Genomic DNA, 19098 nt, shown 5'->3' with positions numbered 1-19098 from the left:
ACCTATACTCTGAGACTAAATGAGGCTGGTGGGGGACAGATGGGGCTAGCAAGGAGCACACAGTTCTTGGCCTCAAATAACATTGTCTGGATCAAGAAAATCCATAACCAGGAAACTTTCTCCCTCTAGTAAACAGCTGCACAGACTATAGCTTATCTCCTGCCATACATCAAAGAAATGCCATAAGCAGTGTGGAATAGTTTTTGGCTTTGAAATGCAACAGGAAGAAGATATATCAACCTACATGTCATTAGTTCAGGGCAACCAGTTCATGTTACAAATAGAAATGTTCCTGCAAACTAAGTGGCATAATTGAAAAACTATTGTCGTCATTATCACTGTCACAGTCTGAAGCAAATGTGCACTCCTATAACGGCCTTAAGGTGTCCACTTGGCATCTGGATTCACCTATTTGTAAAAAAACCAATTAGCCTTGATAAATGCAGAAATACTATCATAAGAATGCAGCTTGATGAATTTTTACAAAATTGCCTACGTATGTAATCAGTAACCAGATAAAGAAATAGAATGCCCCAGCTTCCTAGAAGCCCTTCTCATGCCCATCCCAGTCACTACCTCTCCTCAATACTGTGTCTTTCAAGAACTAATTATGGTGACTTTTCCCTTTCCCAACTTTCACTGTGGGTGGCAGAATTTTAGCATTAAAGCCCTAAACTAGACTGATTTTCTCCTGTGCTAGCATATAGTCTTGACCCTAAAAAGAAAAGAAAGGAGCCTGGGCTAAACTTACAATGCTGTAACAGATGTGTATTAGTCTATTTTCACACTGCTATAAAAATACTACCAGAGACCCGGCAATTTGTAAAGAAAAGGGGTTTAATTGACTAACATTTCTGCATGGCTTGGGAGGCCTCAAGAAACATAATCATGGTGGAAGGGGAAGCAGGTACATCTTACGTGGCAGCAGACAAGAGTGAGTGAATGAAGGAGGAACTGCCAAACATTTTTAAAACCATCAGATCTCGTGAGAACTCACTATCACGGGAACAGCATGGGAGAAACTGTCACCATGATCCAAACATGTGGGGATTACAATTTGAGATGAGATTTGGGTGGGGACACAGAGCTACACCATATCGAGATGGCAGAACTTTTAATACGGGGCATGTACAAGGAGCTTGTGAACCTTCTCATCTCTTTCCACAGGAAACTGGGCTAGGACCAAACCCAAGTTCTCCTGAATCCCAGTCTAGATATGTTTCTTCTGTGCTGCTGACCAGATCATCACTAAATTTGGCATTACATGTTTTATCTAACTGAAAGTTTTAACACAGCTTCATAGAACCGTTTCTATGAATCAGATGACCCATTAAAAACTACTGACATCTTAACTGAAAGAAATGTTCCAAGGAACTATGATATTACTGATTTTCTCCTGTGCTAGCATATAGTTCTGGCCCTAAAAAGAAAAGAAAGGAGCCTGGGCTAAAGTTATTAATGCATTAAAGGAAGAGAGAAAAGACAGAAATAGAAGAGTATAAAATTAGAATTCTGTTAATCAACAGTAAGTACTTATAAATTATTTCGAGTGTCTTACTTAACGAACTCATTTTTATTTCTAACTAAAAGAAGGCAGTGCATCAGTAATACTTAAAATGCCAATAGCTGGGGTCAATGTGGGCAACACTGGGAGGTGTGCTCCTTTTGGTCAGGGTCTGGTGACATCATCTGACTTAGCAGGCAGCAAGATAGGGCAGAAAGAGAGAAAATGTGCTGTGCAATTCTGAGTCTGAGTTCCTGTGCTGCCCCTCCCCAACTGCATGACTTTGAACAAGTTATTAAATCTCTCTACACCTCCAGGTAGTCATTTGTAAATTGCAGATAATTCCTATGTCTCAATGAGTTGTTTCCAGAATTAAAAATGAGATGACATATGTCCTGTGCCTGACAATTTAATAGACCCTTGAAAACTGCTAGCTTCCTTCTCTGTACAAAATGAATTTGTCTCATCAAAAAAAAAAAGCTCAAGTTACAAAACGATACACACCAACACCCTATGTTCTATTGTTTATCTATGACTTTGTCTAAATTGAAAAAGAATCTGCTGTGTTTGAGAATGGATTGAAGAAAATAGTTTGCTATAATATAATCCAAGATAGCTTTATATGTGTGTGTCTCTCTCTCGAGGCATGAGTTGGGAAGTCTTAACACAAAGGAAGGTGACACGCACACATCGAGACATGTCTTTTTAAGCCAACTGTTTTAAAGAGGTCACTCACATCTGACCAGGAGTGTGTCAGGCTGAGAGCTAGTTGCAGGTGGCACTCTAATGCAAGGCATCATTTATTTAAATTTCAGGAAAGTATATGACACAGTATATTAGATTGATAGGCAGACCAGAGAGGGGAAAATGGATCAAGAACAAGCCTGGGGACAAGGCAGACAATTCCAAACAATTCAGACAAGTCCAAATTGAACATCAAATTCTGATTGGCATAGCAGGTCCTGAAGAAACTAAAATTTCCCCCTGCCTACCAATAAAAGCTTGTTTTGCTGAGGGGTGCTGATGTTTATCTTTTCTGGTTTGTACATTATAAACAAAATCAACAAAAAGAGATTTTTTAAAATGCAAGTTAGGAAATAATGAGGGAAGGAATTGACAAATATAATTGCAGATGTGCTTTCCATCTCTCACTCCTGGCTCCATCTGAAATAACACACGGAAGCACGGGGGACTCCAAACACTCGGATAGAGTTCCATGGAGACCCACATTTTCCTTCACACCCGCTCTGGTTGTGTTTTTGTTTTTTGGCTTAATACAGAGCAAACATACTGTGACTTCAAAATCATAATAACACAGAATGGAAGCTCCACATTGTTTAAAAGCAGTACTGGGATATAAATTCTTCTCTTAACGGTCTTTGCTTACAGCAAGATGATGGGAAACAGGAACAGCTGCAGGTACGATGGCAATGGGTCTGCTCTTAATACAGACTCACCCGCCCTGAAAATCACCTGACCTCAGAATCTTTCTTCTATTGATGTAAATTTTGCACAAAGTGAGACAACTGTAAATTAAATAAAGTACATTAAATTACACGTCGTCTGTAATTTCTATCTCCCCCATGATAGGAAAGCTCTTTTATGTCTTTTGTAAAGTCACCAGTAGCAACATCACCACCCAGAGTATATTCAGTAATCTATTTATGGCTCTAAGGATATTTTGTCCTCACATCCCTCCCGCAGAAGTTGACAGCGGTTTTTTACTCATCATTTTATTGACGATTCCTGATGCTACCTCTGCCTAAGACATTCGCAGCAAGCGAAAATGTTAGGTCTTGGCTAACATGAGCATTCTTTAGTTCTCAGGAAAGTCAGTCTAGAAATACTGGCAACAACCGCGGCCAGGACGCCGTGAAGCTCTGTGTTTATTCTGTTTCTCTGGGACAGTGGCAGCTGTGAGTTTCAGATGCCATCTGCCGAAGGCAAATGCCTAGTTAACTGTGCTATTCTCGATCTCTTCACAGTCCACAGTTCTACCAACCTCTCCCTACTTTGCAATCCCACTCACTGCTGGCTTCCTTCTCCAACAGGCCTGAAACACAAGCACAACACAGTGAGGCTACCATGGATCCCCTTGGCTCAGCAGCTGCTACGCACTAAATGATATTCTCATCTGGCACCTCAATTGCCCTGTGGTTTTAATCTGAAGGCATCTGGACTCTTCATCCTATTGGTAGAAGGTACATAACTACAGACCAATACTGTATATATTGTTGAAATGATGCTATGTATTTTCAGCATTTGCAAGGGAAATGGAACTAGGCACATTATATCTCATTAATTATGGTCTCTGCTAATAGAGAATCTGACAGAATTCTCTGGGCTGACATTTATTTTTGCATTATCTGCTGAAAGAAGAGGTTTGTTAAGTAAATAAAGGGTGGAAATAGTTTCTTAATGGTAATGTTTAAACCACCGAAGAGAAGATGTCTAAGGATTCTGAGGCTTTCATTTGTATACTAACAACAAATTATTTTCTACCTAGTCACTAAAGCCAGCTGTCTCCTTTCTGGCTTCCCCATTTCTGCACAGCCACTATCATTTCCTAATTCAACCTGCTTATTAGCAAAGCTAGCCAGTCTCCCAACCAGCCAACTCATCCTCTGTCTGCTTCTCCCACCCAACTCCTCTTTTTCTCTCTAACTCAGGCCCTTATTAATAAAGCCGCCCTGGAACTAGAGGATCCCGGCTGGTCTCCTGTCCTTTGCCCCCAATCCTTTCCAATGATTCAGCAATCTGCTGTTGGATTGGTCTTCTAAAAATTTCTTTTCATTTTTTTCCTTTCACACCCCAATCTTACTATCCCAGATGAAATGTCCTGTAAGAACCCATGACTCTTATACTCCAGAACTTTAAGATCCTCGACTGTAGCTTCACCGTCCTTGCTCCCAGCACTGCATGTAGCAGATTACTAAAATAAATGTGGACTCACAATAACTATTTGAAACCCCTGGGGCCAGATGTAATTTGGGATTCATACTTCTTTCTGATTTTAGGATGACAATATGGTGCATAAAACATACTTTATGTAACATCCCAGTGGACCTGGAGCAACACTTCATAGTCAAGTGCACTGATATTTCTGCAGCAAAATGTGTAAATTTCACCCTTGCAATAAATAAAGACTACAAATAGCCTCCCATTAGGTTTTGCCACAAAATATGTATACCAAAAATTTTGGTTGGTAGGGTTTTTTAGATTTGAGAATTGTGATTAAGGGACTGAGGATGTATACTCATCCATGGCCATTTATCACTGTCCAGACTTGAAAGAAGTAAGTTTTCTTTAAAAGTCTCCACACTGCTAACTTTGATTAATTCAGACTGGTCTTCTCCACAATTAGTCCAAATTATTGAGACCTTCCTTACAAAACTGTCTTCAGATTATGAGACCTTTATGATCACAAGGTTGTCCCTATCATTTTAATTTTTTTTCAAATTTTAACTCCATTCTCAAAGCATTTTCACCTTGCTTATTTTTTTAAAAAAGTCTTTTTTTAGCGGCTTATTTTAACAAAATGTAAATGAAGTCATTTTGTTTTTCTCTACCTAAAGAAAGGCTTTGGTGAAGTATTAGATTGATTATCTTTCAGCAGGGTAGATTTACATTTTAAAAATCCCAGTTATGCTGATTTTCTCCCCCAAACAAGAGTTAAGCCTTTAAAGTGTGAGTTCATCTAATGTCTAATGTAAGTTTATCAAGCAAATCACAGAAAACCCCCTATGTACAGTTAGACATATACTGAAATCACTCTTCAGGTCAAGTTTTAACTTGACCAATAAACCCTGCTTTAAATACAGCCAAGACAAACATTAAGCCAGCAGTGCAGGTTTGTATATATATCATGGGATGCTGGCCGTATGGGTCACAGCATTCTGACAGGCAGTTCCTAGGCAGTTACTTTGACATTAGAAAGTCACAATCCATCAACTTAACAGCAGGGCAATAATTTTGGGACCAGGGAGACGGCTATTCAAAATGACACTGTGGGAAGTAAACAGTAGTTCCAAGAGCCCCTGTTGGAGTATGAAGACATAAACTAAGCAGAATTTCTTTCCACCTCTAGAACCAGCTATTATGTAATGTGGTTTTGTGTAAGCACGTTATTTCTGGTGTTTGAATAGAAAAGCCCTGCCTGCAAAGCTAGAAAGCATGCAGGTATCTGGATTCTTTGACTGGATGTGTGGAGATGAGAAGAGATGGAACTGCCCTTATGAGACTCAAGAATGACAAAGAGTTGCCTTCCCCACTCCCACCCTCCACCCCTAGTTTGTCACAAACCATTTCCAATGACCTGTGATACCCGATGCCAATATTTCAGATGTTACTGGATTCTTTCTGCATTGCAAATTAATCAGTTCTCCAGCGTCCTGTGAAACAGGGCTCTTTGAGTATGTGGAGGAGACTTGGACTTTATTATTGAAGGGGCTGTGGGGCTAATAACCCTGCTGTGCGTCCTGCACATACCCGGCCTCAGTCTCCTGGACAAATGAATGCAGATAGAGGCTACTGAGTGCTGCTGAGATCCTCTCCACAGCTGCTGACATCCTCTCCACAGCCGGGAAGGAAGGTAGCAACTGGAAGAAGTTTTCTGGCTGCTGGATTGGTGGTAGGTGGGGTGGGTATAGGTAGGAAGTATGAACTAGAGTGCAGTGGTTCTCAGATTTTCTCATTTCACAATAACTCTGAGAACACACATGTAAGCCGTCCAGGATGGCCATGCTGCGGATGAGGAGCAGCAAGCACATCCTTCCTTCTACCCTGAAAAGAAGAAACAAAAAAAGGAAGAATGGATAAAAAATGACGTACTGATGGCTGAGATGGCAAACCAGAGCACTGGATGGATATATTTAGATACTATGGCCAAGAAGAGAGACAAAATCTGGGTGGCACGGTTTTCTCAATGAGCCGTCTTGTTTCCATGGAAACCGAGGTGGTCTTTGTGGCGGCCCACACTCCTTGGGGTCATGACCTGCCCTACTAGGAACTAGTGCTCTAGCCACTGCCCTCCCCTATGCTCCTGGCTGCCAGCCTGAAACACAACGTGTAAAGCAAATTATTGTCAGGTTATACTTCATTATGTGGGTGAAATATCAGCAGGTAAAGAACAATAAGCTCCTAAAGCGAAGATGAAGAGGCTTATTCCTGTAAACATTTTATTTTAATAAACTTTTCTAGCTTAAATTGAGTTTCTCCTTCTTTTCTAAAACCTAACCATATACGAATGACTACATCTGTAAGCTGAAAGTATCTGAAAATTCACATATTTCAAAAAGTAATTCTTAAGCAACCAACAGTAGAAGCAAAGCCAACAATGTTTCCATACCTGGAGCTGATATTCTTCCGTGCAGCACAGATTCACTGGGCAGCAGTTCTTTTGAATTGGAGGTGAATGGTGATTGTCTAAATGTGTCTTCTGAAAAGAAAGGGCTGGGGTGGGGGAGGAGGAGTGAGGTTTAGTAAATTAAAATTATTTAAGACACCCAGAACATCTGGCCCCAAATACATACACACGCAATATTGGATAAGGTGTTGTTTTCAATGGTGTTTAAGAATATAATTAAGTGAATATAAGAAGATTGTGCTTAAAATGGAGAAAAAGAAAAGTCATCACGTCAGACAAGTGCCAGCTGTACCTTCTGCCTATGGGTTTTATATTTGGGGGAATATACAAAACATCATCTTTGAAACACTGTTAAATCCATAGAAAAAGACAGCTGAGCAGTATGTTTTCCTCTTGCTCTGCTCTTTCTGTGTGTGTGTTGTGCCCTGCCTAGGTCAGAATCAGAAAGGGCCTGTCCTTGCTTTTCCCAGGGTAGAGATGGAATTGCCCTGGCTCACCCATGTTCTGTCACCTGATCCCTCAGGGACCCACTGCATACATCAAGACAGATGGCTGGGGCCAGGGAAAAATACACTGAAGGAAACATGTCACTTGTCCCCACAGAAACGAAAACTGCAACTTGAAATTGTGTTGGTTCTGAAGGAGTTAAAGTCACAAAATGGGGTTGCCAGAAGGGACCCCAGGGAGCTCCCTCATTTAACATGAAGGAGAGGTCTTGACCTAAGTGACCCTAAGTGACTCAGCTTGAACTAGAACTGGTGCCACCAGACATCCTGCCAGGTTCCCCCTAAAACCATGGCCACAGTGAACGTAAAGGATTAAATGTTTTTAAGGGCCAGGTGCAGTGGCCTATGCCTGTAACCTCAGCACTTTGTGGGGGCCGAGGTGGGCAGATCACGAGGTCAAGAGATCAAAACCACACCGGCCAACGTGGTGAAACCCCATCTCTACTAAAAATAAAAAAATTAGCTGGGTGTGGTGGCACACGCCTATAGTCCCAGCTACTTGGGAGGCTGAGGCAGGAGAATTGCTTGAACCCAGGAGGCGGAGGTTGCAGTGAGCCGAGATTGCACCACTGCACTCCGTCCTGGTGACAGAGTGAGACTCCGACTTAAATAAATAGATAAATAAATAAATAAATGTTTTTAATTAGAGGATTGTAACTCAGTCACAGGGTCCAACTTCCATGCCTTTAAAATAAAATGTGAATAAGTACTGCGATCACATATGAGAATACTGGAGTATCCATCAGAGTCCAACATAGAAAATGGAAAGCCCTATCTATTTAAAACAGAGGAAATTCAACTATAGGAACTGGGTACCCAGATGGTGGAAGGTCCATGGGGCAGTAACACAGCCCAGAGACGGGAAGGGCAGGAAGCCATTGTCTCCCTGAGGCTGGAGGGACAAAAGGAGAGACAAATGGAGCCCAGGTCATGGGAGCCGGAGCACTAGAGGAGATGCAGCTGCCGTGGGAGACAAAGAGGGAATGGGAGAATACCCAGGTTCTTCCTTAAGCCCCATCCCTCCCTCCCACCAGTGCCTCTGATTGGCAGAACCTTCCCAGAAGGTGGGGAAACGCAGCCAGGAGGGATCACTACCTGCACTGCCCCCCGACCACCACTCCCCTGGGCAAAACAGCAGATCTGGAGCAGAACAACAGACCAAGCCTAGGACTCCCAGGACTGGTGCTACTTTGCTAAATATGCCACAAAGCTATGGTTGCTATTATTAAATTGTAAAAAAGGAATGTTAAGATGAAAATGAAAGCCACTTTTTTTTATAAAACATCATAAAACATACATTGATAGATAATACAGTTTTACATGACTATGTTAGGCTAGATTTAACGCAACTTTGTATGTCATGGCTTTTCTTTGTACTTAAACACAAACCAATTTAAATAGGCTTAAAAAGCAAACACTGGCTATAGGCTAGTAGGAGGCAGGAAGTGGGGAGAAGCGAAGGGGCAGATATGTCACTTCCTACCAAACATCTCATAACCTGCAAGTGACTGACTTCTTTAAAGGACAAAGCAGTGCAGCATGGTGGCTAAGTGCATGCACTCCAGAGTAAGCAGTTATGGGTTCGGATTGCAGCCCCTCGACTTAGCAGCTGTGCAGCTTTGCACATATCATTTACCTTCTCCAAGCTTTCATTTCTTGTCTATAAAATGGGATAACAGTATCCACTCCTCACAGAAGAGCTATGAGGATTTTACTCAGATAGTCTCTGGAATGTCCTCTGCCATAGTGCCTGTCACATAGTAAGCGCTCAATAAATGAACTATTTTTTACTTGTATCTGTCTAGTGCAAAGGAGAGCGTAAATTAGTCAACTTATCTGCACAAGTTAACACAATGTGTAGAGTATCCTTGATATAAAAGGCGTTACAAAATGAATGAAGAAAAGGACCCTCTGAATTGGAAAGGTGAGTTAGCTGCAGAGGTTAGGCTAATTTTCAACCCTTCCACAAATAAAACTATGAAGGATCAAAGCACTCTCAGGGAGGTAGAGACCTTGGCAGACTGCTGGTCAAACCCAGAGTATAAGATTTTCACAAACAGCTGTAACTCTGAAGCTTATACATAGGTGACAGTGACACTCTTGCATCTGAGTGGACAATCCACATGAGAAACACTGTGGGAGTGTTGCTCATGGGCACAGGGTAAAGGTTAGGTAAACGGCCTTGGCGTTTCCATGATTCTGGCTATAGAAATTACCTTGAAATCTGAGAGTTCAGGGGAATTGTTGGAAGTGTTTGGACTGAAATGTAGAGGGTTCGATTTGGGGACAACAGGAGTTCCAAGAGGGGTCCCCTAAAGGGTGTAAAACTTCACTGTCATAGAGAAACTGTGTACTACCTTCATTATCTCAGTTTTATGGCAATTATTATTATATTTGAGACGGAGTCTCTCTCTGTTGCCAGGCTGGAGTGCAGTGACACAATGTTGGCTCACTGCAACCTCTTGCTTCTTGGGTTCGAGTGATTCTCCTGCCTCAGCCTCCCGAGTAGCTGGGATTACAGGCATGTGCCACGAGGCCCAGCTAATTTTTGTATTTTTAGTAGAGATGGGGTTTCACCATGTTGGTCAGGTTGGTCTCGATCTCTTGACTTCATGATCCACCTGCCTCGGCCTCCCAAAGTGCTGGGATTACTGGCGTGAGCCACTGTGCATTTTACGGTAATTATTTGGTGGGTGCCCATGATATAATGTTCACTCAGGCACTCGGAACATCACAGTGAGCAACATCAGCTATGGTTGCGAATCTCAGGGAGTGTACATTTACCTAACAACTACATACATAAATGGCAACTGCAAGGGAAGCTAAGGCCATGGAGGACGGGACACAGTGTGACCAGGCCAGGGAGCCCAGGAAGGGTCTTCCTGCAAAAGCCACCATAAGCTGAACAGAGAGTAGGGTCATTAGCGTTTTAAGGAGCTGGGGAAGGTGGCCCCAGCACTGCGAGAGAACAGCCAGTCTGCAGAGCTGCAGGAAGGCCCATGGTGGATGCTGGATGCTGTGTGCAGGGATCATGGCTTTGTCCCAACAGTAGTGAGGGCACTGCAGTGTTTTAAGTAAGGGAGTCAGGGAACCACACTGCAGTTTCAGAAAGCTCCATGTGGCTGCAGCAGACAGTGAGGCCTGGGGGGCTTGCAGAAGACAAGGCACGTGGCCAGTGCAGCAGACCAGATGGGAAATGGTGATGCTGGTGGCCAATGTTCCCAGCCAGCAGCGACACTTCCAGGTTGAAGAAGAGTTTAAAAGAGAGGGCTGGTCAGGTACATTTAAGAATAACCTTCACCTAGCTTTCTAGGTGAAGCAGGCAGAGGATGTCATGCTATGTGCTGGCAGTAGTCTCCTGGGTCTTGCTAAGTAGTGGCAATGGGCTAGTGCTGTGTCTTCACATGTTCTCTTCGAAAGTGCAGATTCCTGCTGATGTGAGGAGTGGAGCCCTATTATCATTGAGCTGCTCCAAAGAAATTGAATCGAAAGAGAGACAAACACTGAGGGAAACAACATTTAAGATAATTTTCTACCCTGGATGCCAGCTTTATCCTGTATAGAAAAGAAAAGATTTCTTTTGAGGGAGCAGAGAATTAGAAGGGAGTCCTGCTGGATACTAAAAATGCACAAAAGGGCTGCCAATGTTTCTGTGGGGGCAAAGAATCAATGGAGAAACTTTCAGAAGGCAAGGCAGCTTAAGGCTGGCATAAGCCTTATCTACAAAGAGAAGATATTAGGTAAACAGAGAATTGGTCTCAGGCCAAACACGTAGCTGCCATGCTCTGCATTCAGATCTGTTCATGCCAGGAGCTGGGGAGTGTAGTGATTTTGCAGAGAGTTTGGAATCAGAAAAATCGAAGTCTGAATTTCATATTGGTCACTTCATAGTTAAGGGACCTTTGTCCAATCAATAACCCCTCTAGCCTCAGTTTCATCACTGAAAAACAGTTTTAACAATACCATCTTTTAGTGGGGTGCTGTAAGGGTTCAAATGAGATACTTCATATTAAAGTTCTCAGTACATAGTACATGCTCAATAAAAAGTAGCAGCACACACTAAGTATCTGGCACTGATTTAAAGTGCTTTGTGTGTATTAACTTCACTTGGTCTTCATAAGAACCCTATGAGAGTAGATACCATTATTATAGTAATTCCCCTTATCCACAGTTTGGCTTTGTGTGATTTCAGTTATCCACAGTACAGTACAATAAAATGTTTTGAGAGAGATAGCATATTCACATAACTCTTGTTACAGAATATTGTTATACAGAATATTGTTACAGGTGTCCTAGTTTATTAGTTATTGTTAATCTCTTACTACGCCTAATTTATAAATTAAACTTTATCATATGTATGCATAGGAAAAAGCATTGTGTATACAGGGTTTAGTACTATCTGTGGTTTATGGCAACCACTGTGGGTCTTTTTTTCTTTTTTGAGACAGAGTTTCACTCTTTTCGCCCAGGCTGTAGCTCAATGGCGTGATGTAGGTTCACTGGAACATCTGCCTCCTCCGTTCAAGCGATTCTCCAGCCTCAGCTTCCAGAGTAGCTGGGATTACAGGGGTGTGCCACCACGCCCGGCTAATTTTTGTATTTTTAGTAGAGACGGGGTTTGGCCATGTTGGCCAGGCTGGTCTCGAACTCCTGACCTCAGGTGATCTGCCTGCCTTGGCCTTCCAAAGTGCTGGGATTATAGGCGTGAACCACCTTGCCTGGCTAACCACTGTGGATCTTGAAACATATTCCCTGTGGGTAAGGAGGGACTACTGCATTATCCCTATTTTACAGATGTAGAGACTTAGGCACACAGAAGTTATGTAGTGGCCCATGCCCATGAGTTGAGCATGTTGGCTTCCCCATCTTCACTCTTTCCTGCTCAGCTACACTGCCTTTCGTTGGTCTCTTACACCCAAGGAATTTATGGACAATAGAGAGCCATGAATCCTTGGAACAGATGGAGAAAAGGAAGAGACAGAGAAAGGGGAGCTGGAGGGGAGTAGAAAGCAGCCATTTCAGTATAAAGGTATTGAAGGAAGCTGAACGAATTTTCTATTGAGAAACAGAGCAAGTAAAAATAATTTTTGTTATTTTCCTATAAAAGTTAAGATATGCCTGATTTTCTAAAACTTCTGCCACTCATGGGCCTGGTCAATTTGCAACTCTTAAACATTTGCCACTGCTTCTGACAGCAAACCTGTCTCTGCTATTAACTCTAAATGAAGAAGGAAGGTAATGAGGTTGTTAGCTGTTTGTAAGCTTCGATTTCTCCAAAGCTATAAAGTGCATGGTGGCACTATGGCTACATACACATTTATGTATGAATCCCTCTGCTGCCCAGATTAGCATCAGACTTCAGGAAGGAGCAAAAACTAAACTTGGAGCATGCCCTATAGTCCAGAACTTGCTTCATGGGATTAGAGCTCCAATAACACTCACTGGTTATCCTGAACTCTCTGCCCAAGGTACTAAGAAGACACTCCACGTGTAACTTTGTGCCATGAAATTTCATTTTAGAATGCCAAGATCATATTCCATAAGTTCCTTTTCTTCACCTATGCCTCACGGTAACCGTAAGGTACAGAAGCACATACATTCTCAGGTGATGCCCAGCTTTGCGGTGGACAAAGCACTTCCGTAAGGGGTGGTAAGGCTAACACCTCATTCATGCTGTTCAGTGACGGTCACTGTTGGCGGTGGGCAGTGGAGAGGCAAGTTCCAGGAGGTAGCGGACACAGGATGAAGTGGGCTGCATCTTCCCAGGGAGGAAAACAATCCATGAAATGCCTCAGGCTTTACGACGTGCCGCCAAGCGTGTCTGTACTGTCCTCCAACTGGTGACTTCAGCCAGTTACCAGAAAAGGAGCCAGTTCGTGAACACCATATAGCCCGTGCTTCTGAATCTCCAGCTGCCTAAACTTTAGTCATTTTATTATGAAAAAGCCTCTCCATCCAGAAAGTAAGCCAAGGAAGTGGAAGAAAGAAAAAAAAGAGAGATTTATTTCTGGTTAATATTTTTGGTAAAAAGTTGATAGAGGAGGAGGTGGAAATAGCTAATAGGGAGGGGATTGTCACTTATTTTCACTCAACAAAATCATCATCTACCTCAACATATTCCCTTTGGCCTAGGTCAAAGACAGGGTCCTGGAAGACTTACATAACTCATATAAATATTCAGCAACTATTCAGTAGCAGCATCTGGAAGTTGATGGTATGGACTTAAACAGCCCAATCCCCCTGTTACTTTCCCTGAGTTTTGCTATTTAGAAAATACAATCTTAGAAAACTTTTATCTATTTGAGTTTCTTCTTCTAGATACAAGTGAAATGGCCGTGGAAAGCATGTTTTGATTTTTCTCCTGTAGAAAATCTCTAAGGGCTAAGATATGAAGGGTTAGGGCTGTCACAGTGAGTGGACAATTCCAGGCCAGGCATGGGCTGTGGGGTCAGCAGCACAGGGCTGAGAGAGGAAAAGATTTACAATAAATAATAGAACAGTCTATAAAAGATTATGGCTCTAAATAGCGATACCTTTTGCTAAGTGCCTGTTGTGGCACCAGTATTGCCACCTTTAACACCTGAGGGCCAATAGGAAGTTTTGCTTCATGCAGAAGAGAAGGCCTATCTACTTAAAACCAACCCTCCCCACGTGCCACCACTAAAACCAAATGTTACAGGGATTCTCATTTTGACAGCAATAACAAAACCAAAAGAGAAAAGAAAAGGTGAGTACAGACTGTGAGAGAAAGTTCAGAAAATACCTTGGATTGGTAATGACACAATAGTTTTAAAGGAGGAATAGAGAAGAAACAGATTTTTTTTTCTAAGAGACAGTTACTTTCAAGACTAAACTTGGGAATGACAAATAGAAAAGAAAAAGATTAAACAAAGAAAAAAAAAGACTGCACTGTAATGTGTTTTTACTTAGAACTCAGAAGGGCCTAGATAGATCTGGGTGGCATGAAATTCTATTAAATGTTAAGAGTTTCTGACAAATCATCCTAAAGTGATAGTCTGACTTCTATCTGTGCAGAGATAAATTACTTCAGTAATTTTTTTTAAAATAGTGAATCTTAAAAAAAAATTCTTCAGTGAATTAATCAAGTAAAAGTATTCGATTATCTATTCAGCCATATATTATGTGACCTAACAGGATTTACAGATTTCTTTTGAGAGTTGGGTGAAACATGTCCAAAAGAATCTGGGGCAATTTTTATTTTCTTTTGTGTTACTTTAAGAAAATTTTAAAAACAAGTTATCTGAAGTAGATATATGTCTGAGAAACTATACTGCAAAAAGAGAGCTGGAAGTCCCCGTGTCGGGTAGAACGGTTCTCTGGGAGCCAGTCTGTTCTCTCTCTAACTGCTACCTGCTCCCCAGCAGACCTCAGCCCCTGGGCCCCTCACCAGGTGGCTTTTCTATCCCTCCTGGTAACGGCATCTTCCTCCTCTCTACTCAGACCCAGTTATTAAGCCACTGCAATACTGGTTTTCCATGTTGATATATCACGCTATTTTTTTAAGAACTGAAATACCGTGGATGTGTCCATAATCGCTGAACCAGTATTTTTAAAACTCTGACCTCTGAATCACTTAGACCTTGAGAAACCCTCCAGGAATTACACACGGCATTAACATTTTGAAGTGAAAGGAAACAGTAGTTGAGAAATCAGTATTCCATGTCTCCAAAAGCCACAAGAAAAGGCAGGCAACAGACCAAAGTTATCTCAAGAATTAATCTGACATTAGTTCAAAAATCTTTTGAATATGTGGAATATGCATGTTACAGAATTAAAATGGATACAGTAACTTGCATATGGAATCTCCAAGTCTATGTTTCATATAATGACACTAAAGGAAATGAGAACAAACCGGAAATGTCTCTTTGAACAAAAACTAGAGCTTGCTAATAGTAACAGATTACAGGCCTTGCCAAAGGAGAAAAAAGATTTTTTTTTTTCAATGATTCTCAAACATATCAACTAAGAAAGGTGGGATTATTCAAAGATAAGGAAAAAAGGAAATATTTGAATTAGTTATGACTATCTCCTCAGCATTTCCTCAAGTACTTTAAGGTCAGAAGACACTCTTGGAGAAGCTGGAATAGCTTACATGAAAATAACTCACACTCAAAAAACACTTTATTTTTAGATATTCCACTTTTTAAAAGGATCTAATAACAGTATTTCATTTTCAACTTAATTTTCATGATTAATGCAGTCTTCTTCACTTCTAATGATTTTGTTTTGCTCAAATATTACTTCCTTTTATTAATTTATTTGATAATAACAGAATAATAGATGTTTAATATTTCTTTTTATATATTTATATGTGTACATGTTGTGTAACACATTTATAAGTGATTGTATTTGAAATATATTAGGTGCTTAGCTCTACATATTTTTGTAAAAGATTTTCAAACACTTTAATAAACAAAATACAAACACTCTATACAGGTACATCAGTATCATGTGAAATGTAGAAGAAAACTCTGATATAGTCCTTCTGTTCCATGGTAGCAATCAGTCTCTGTGGCCTAGGACCGTATGTGGTCTTCCTAACTTCCTCATTTTCATTTTGAATAAGAAGTTAATGTGCCCAGATATTAACATGTTACGTATAAGAATCAGGGCCAGTTGTCTTACTTTCTTGCAGTTGATTAAAAAGGTAATCTATAATGAAAGAAAATAGTTTTAATGGTACTCATGAACACTGCTCTTCCCTTTTCAATACCACAGAAATGAGGACCCCTGTTCCTAAAGGATTTTATTTATTGTAACGAAAAGAACCCTGGGTGGTAGGTTAGGGAATGTGGGGGTGGACAAGAGTGCCCAAGATTAAAAATGACTGTGAGTCCCTGCCCTGAAGACAACCCTGACCATCTGAAAGAGAAAATGCCTTATTTGACCATGCAAGGGACATAACAGAGACCTCCTGTGACCCCAGTCGGTTAGGCCTGAAAACTCAGTCATTGATCGTGTTGGGCTCACACATTTTCAAAGAAAGAGGGGCCATTGTGAATAAAACTTGGATTAATCCCTATACGTTGGCAAGCTTCAGCTGGGGCATTTATCTAAAAATTGAGTCTGGCATTGCAAATTCAGTGGGTTTCTAAATAGGGCTGTGGCAGAGGGGACTCAAGGGTACTCCATCACTCTACTAGCATCTAGGCAGAAGATTTTCTTCTTTAATTTTTGGAGATGACAAGGAAGCTGAGATGGGTTTCCTCTCCTCCGATTCACTGATGTAGCTGCACACTTGGCTGGGGCCAATCAAACAGAAACTTTGCAGCAATTAAAAACTAAAGGTGTTGCTAATTTTGTAAGATGTGAAATAGTATTACGGAAAAATCTCCTTACTTTTTAGAGATATATACCAAAGAATCCGGGAATGAATGTTTGGCATCAGGATGTGATTTAAAATACAGGAGGAAAAAGAACTGGTAAACCAAGTGTGGCAAAATGTTGACACTTGTTCAATATGGATGATGGGAATATAGTGATTTATTACTTTATTCTTTCTAGTTTGATTAAAAAATTTCATAATAATAAAAAACCAGTAGCAACAACCAAACAAAAAATCCGACTCAAACAAGCCACCAAACAGAATAAGAAATGACAGTAAAAGAAAATACATGGTCATGCCTGGTGGCTATGTCTGTAATCCCAACACTTTGGGAGGCTAAGGTAGGAGGATCACTTGAGCCCAGGAGTTTGAGAACAGCCTGGGCAACAACATGGTGGAAACCCAGTCTCTACAAAAAATATAAAAATTAGCCAAGGGTGGTGGCGCATGCCTGTAGTCCCAGCTACTTGGGAGGCTGAGGTGGGAGGATCACTTGGGCCTGGGAGGTAGAGGCTGCAGTGAGCTGAGATTGTGCCACTGCATTCTAGCCTCGGCAACAGGGCAAGACCCTGTCTCAAAAACAAACAAACAAACAAAAAACACAAAAGAGCAGATACAAATGTCTACCCATGAACAAAATACTTAAAAGCACTAGAAATCGGGCCGGGGGCAGTGGCTCATGCCTGTAATCCCAGCACTCTGGGAGGCTGAGGTGGGTGGATCACGAGGTCAAGAGATGGAGACCATCCTGGTCAACGTGGTGAAACCCTGTCTCTACTAAAAATACAAAAAATTAGCTGGGCATGGTGGCACGTGCCTGTAATCCCAGCACTTTGGGAGGCCGAGGTGGGTGGATCATGAGGTCAAGAGATTGAGACCATCCTGGTCAACGTGGTGAAACCCCGTCTCTACTAAAAATACAAAAAATTAGCTGGGCATGGTGGCGCATGCCTGTAACCCCAGCTACTCAGGAGGCTGAGGCAGGAGAATTGTCTGAACCCAGGAGGCAGAGGTTGTGGTGAGCCGAGATCGCACCACTGCACTCCAGCCTGGGTAACAAGAGCGAAACTCCATCTCAAAAAAAAAAAAAAAAAAAAGCACTAGAAATCAATAAATGAAAAGATTTTAAATGGAAGATAAAATTTTTCACCCTTCAATTGTTAAAAAAAATTTTAATGATAAGCACAGAGTTGGTCAGGCCTTTGAAACATTCTCTCAGTCTCTCTCTGTCTCTCATGAAAACTGTTAGCATTGCAGATTCAATCTTTTTAGAAGTCATTTTGACAATTCGTACCAAACGCCTGAAAAATACGAATGCTGTTTTGAGTCATTTTATCCCAGCATTATTTATATTAATGATTTTTTTGGGGGGGAGACCCTTGAAATCCAATTACAAGGGACTGATTAAACAAACTGTAACCCAGGCAAATACTGAATACTATGCAAATGTTAAAATAATAATAGAATGTCCATGGAAAAATGGACAATCTTATATATTGCTAGGTGAAAACAGAAGATTATAAAACTGTATATGTATTTGGATTCAATTACACATACATAAATATAGACTTATAAATATAAATGTATACATATATAAATGGAAAAAAATCCACCGCTAAGTTGATGGTGTGTATCCTTATACACCAACTCAGCGGTGGCTGTCTCTAGCTAGTAGGACTAAAAGGATGTTTTCTTCTTTATGTGCTCCTATATTATCTGGAAACAAGTTACTTTTAAAAGTTAAAAATAACTATTAAATTTTACTGTTTAGGATCCTTTACTTTTGAAAAGACTAGGTCTTTTAAAGAGAAAGCTCTGAGGGACAGTTGTAAAAGACACAGGCAGAAACAAGTGCATCTCAGTTATGACCCTCAGTACCAGTCTGCTTCAGTTTCAGAAGTCTGAAAGCTGTGGAAGGACGAGGTTGTATGCAATATTGTAAAAATAGAGCATCTTAGGAAAATATACGTATTGTTCATGTTTTGTATTTTCCTCTTTGAAAAGTATAAATGCCTCCTATTTCAGACTGTCTTAAAGGTGGGCCAATATGTACAACCTAACACTGAGTTTTCAAGGAACAAGTTCCTGTTGCTGCTGCTCTAGCATTCATGCACTGTGGAGCCAGGAAACTTCTCGGGACACGGAGCACAATGCCAGGCCTTGTCGAGGGCCGCGGCAGTGCAGAGGCCAGACCGGGGGAGCCAGAGCCAACCGCAGACCAAGGAAGTGAACCCTGCACGTCCGGATACTTGAAATGTCAGCTTGTGGAGGATCTCCCACAGGAATCTGACTTTATACACAAACAAAGACTATGAGCTTTCTGCTGAGGTGAGCTGAGAACGGATGAAGTTAGTCTTCTCTGCAGTGACGTAAGTAA

At 41.3% G+C, this 19098-nt stretch overlaps 1 protein-coding gene across 10 annotated transcripts in view; it reads right to left on the bottom strand.

Moving 5' to 3' along the window:
• Positions 1–19098, bottom strand: part of ZNF827 (zinc finger protein 827) — a 177431-nt gene that overhangs the window by 58558 nt on the left and 99775 nt on the right. For all 10 annotated transcript variants that reach the window (XM_012453999.2, XM_012454000.2, XM_012454002.2 and 7 more), the window contains exon 8: positions 6852–6955. In XM_012453999.2, the coding sequence (XP_012309422.2) occupies positions 6852–6955 (104 nt within the window). The remainder of the gene's footprint in view (positions 1–6851; positions 6956–19098) is intronic.

Source organism: Aotus nancymaae, unplaced genomic scaffold (assembly GCF_030222135.1).
Source record: "Aotus nancymaae isolate 86718 unplaced genomic scaffold, 86718_ANA_hifiasm-v0.15.2.pri h1tg000033l, whole genome shotgun sequence".
In the NCBI taxonomy this organism is placed as follows: Eukaryota; Metazoa; Chordata; class Mammalia; order Primates; family Aotidae; genus Aotus; species Aotus nancymaae.
The sequence above is the reverse complement of the archived record's forward strand: the minus strand, read 5'-3'. Positions and strand labels throughout refer to the sequence as shown.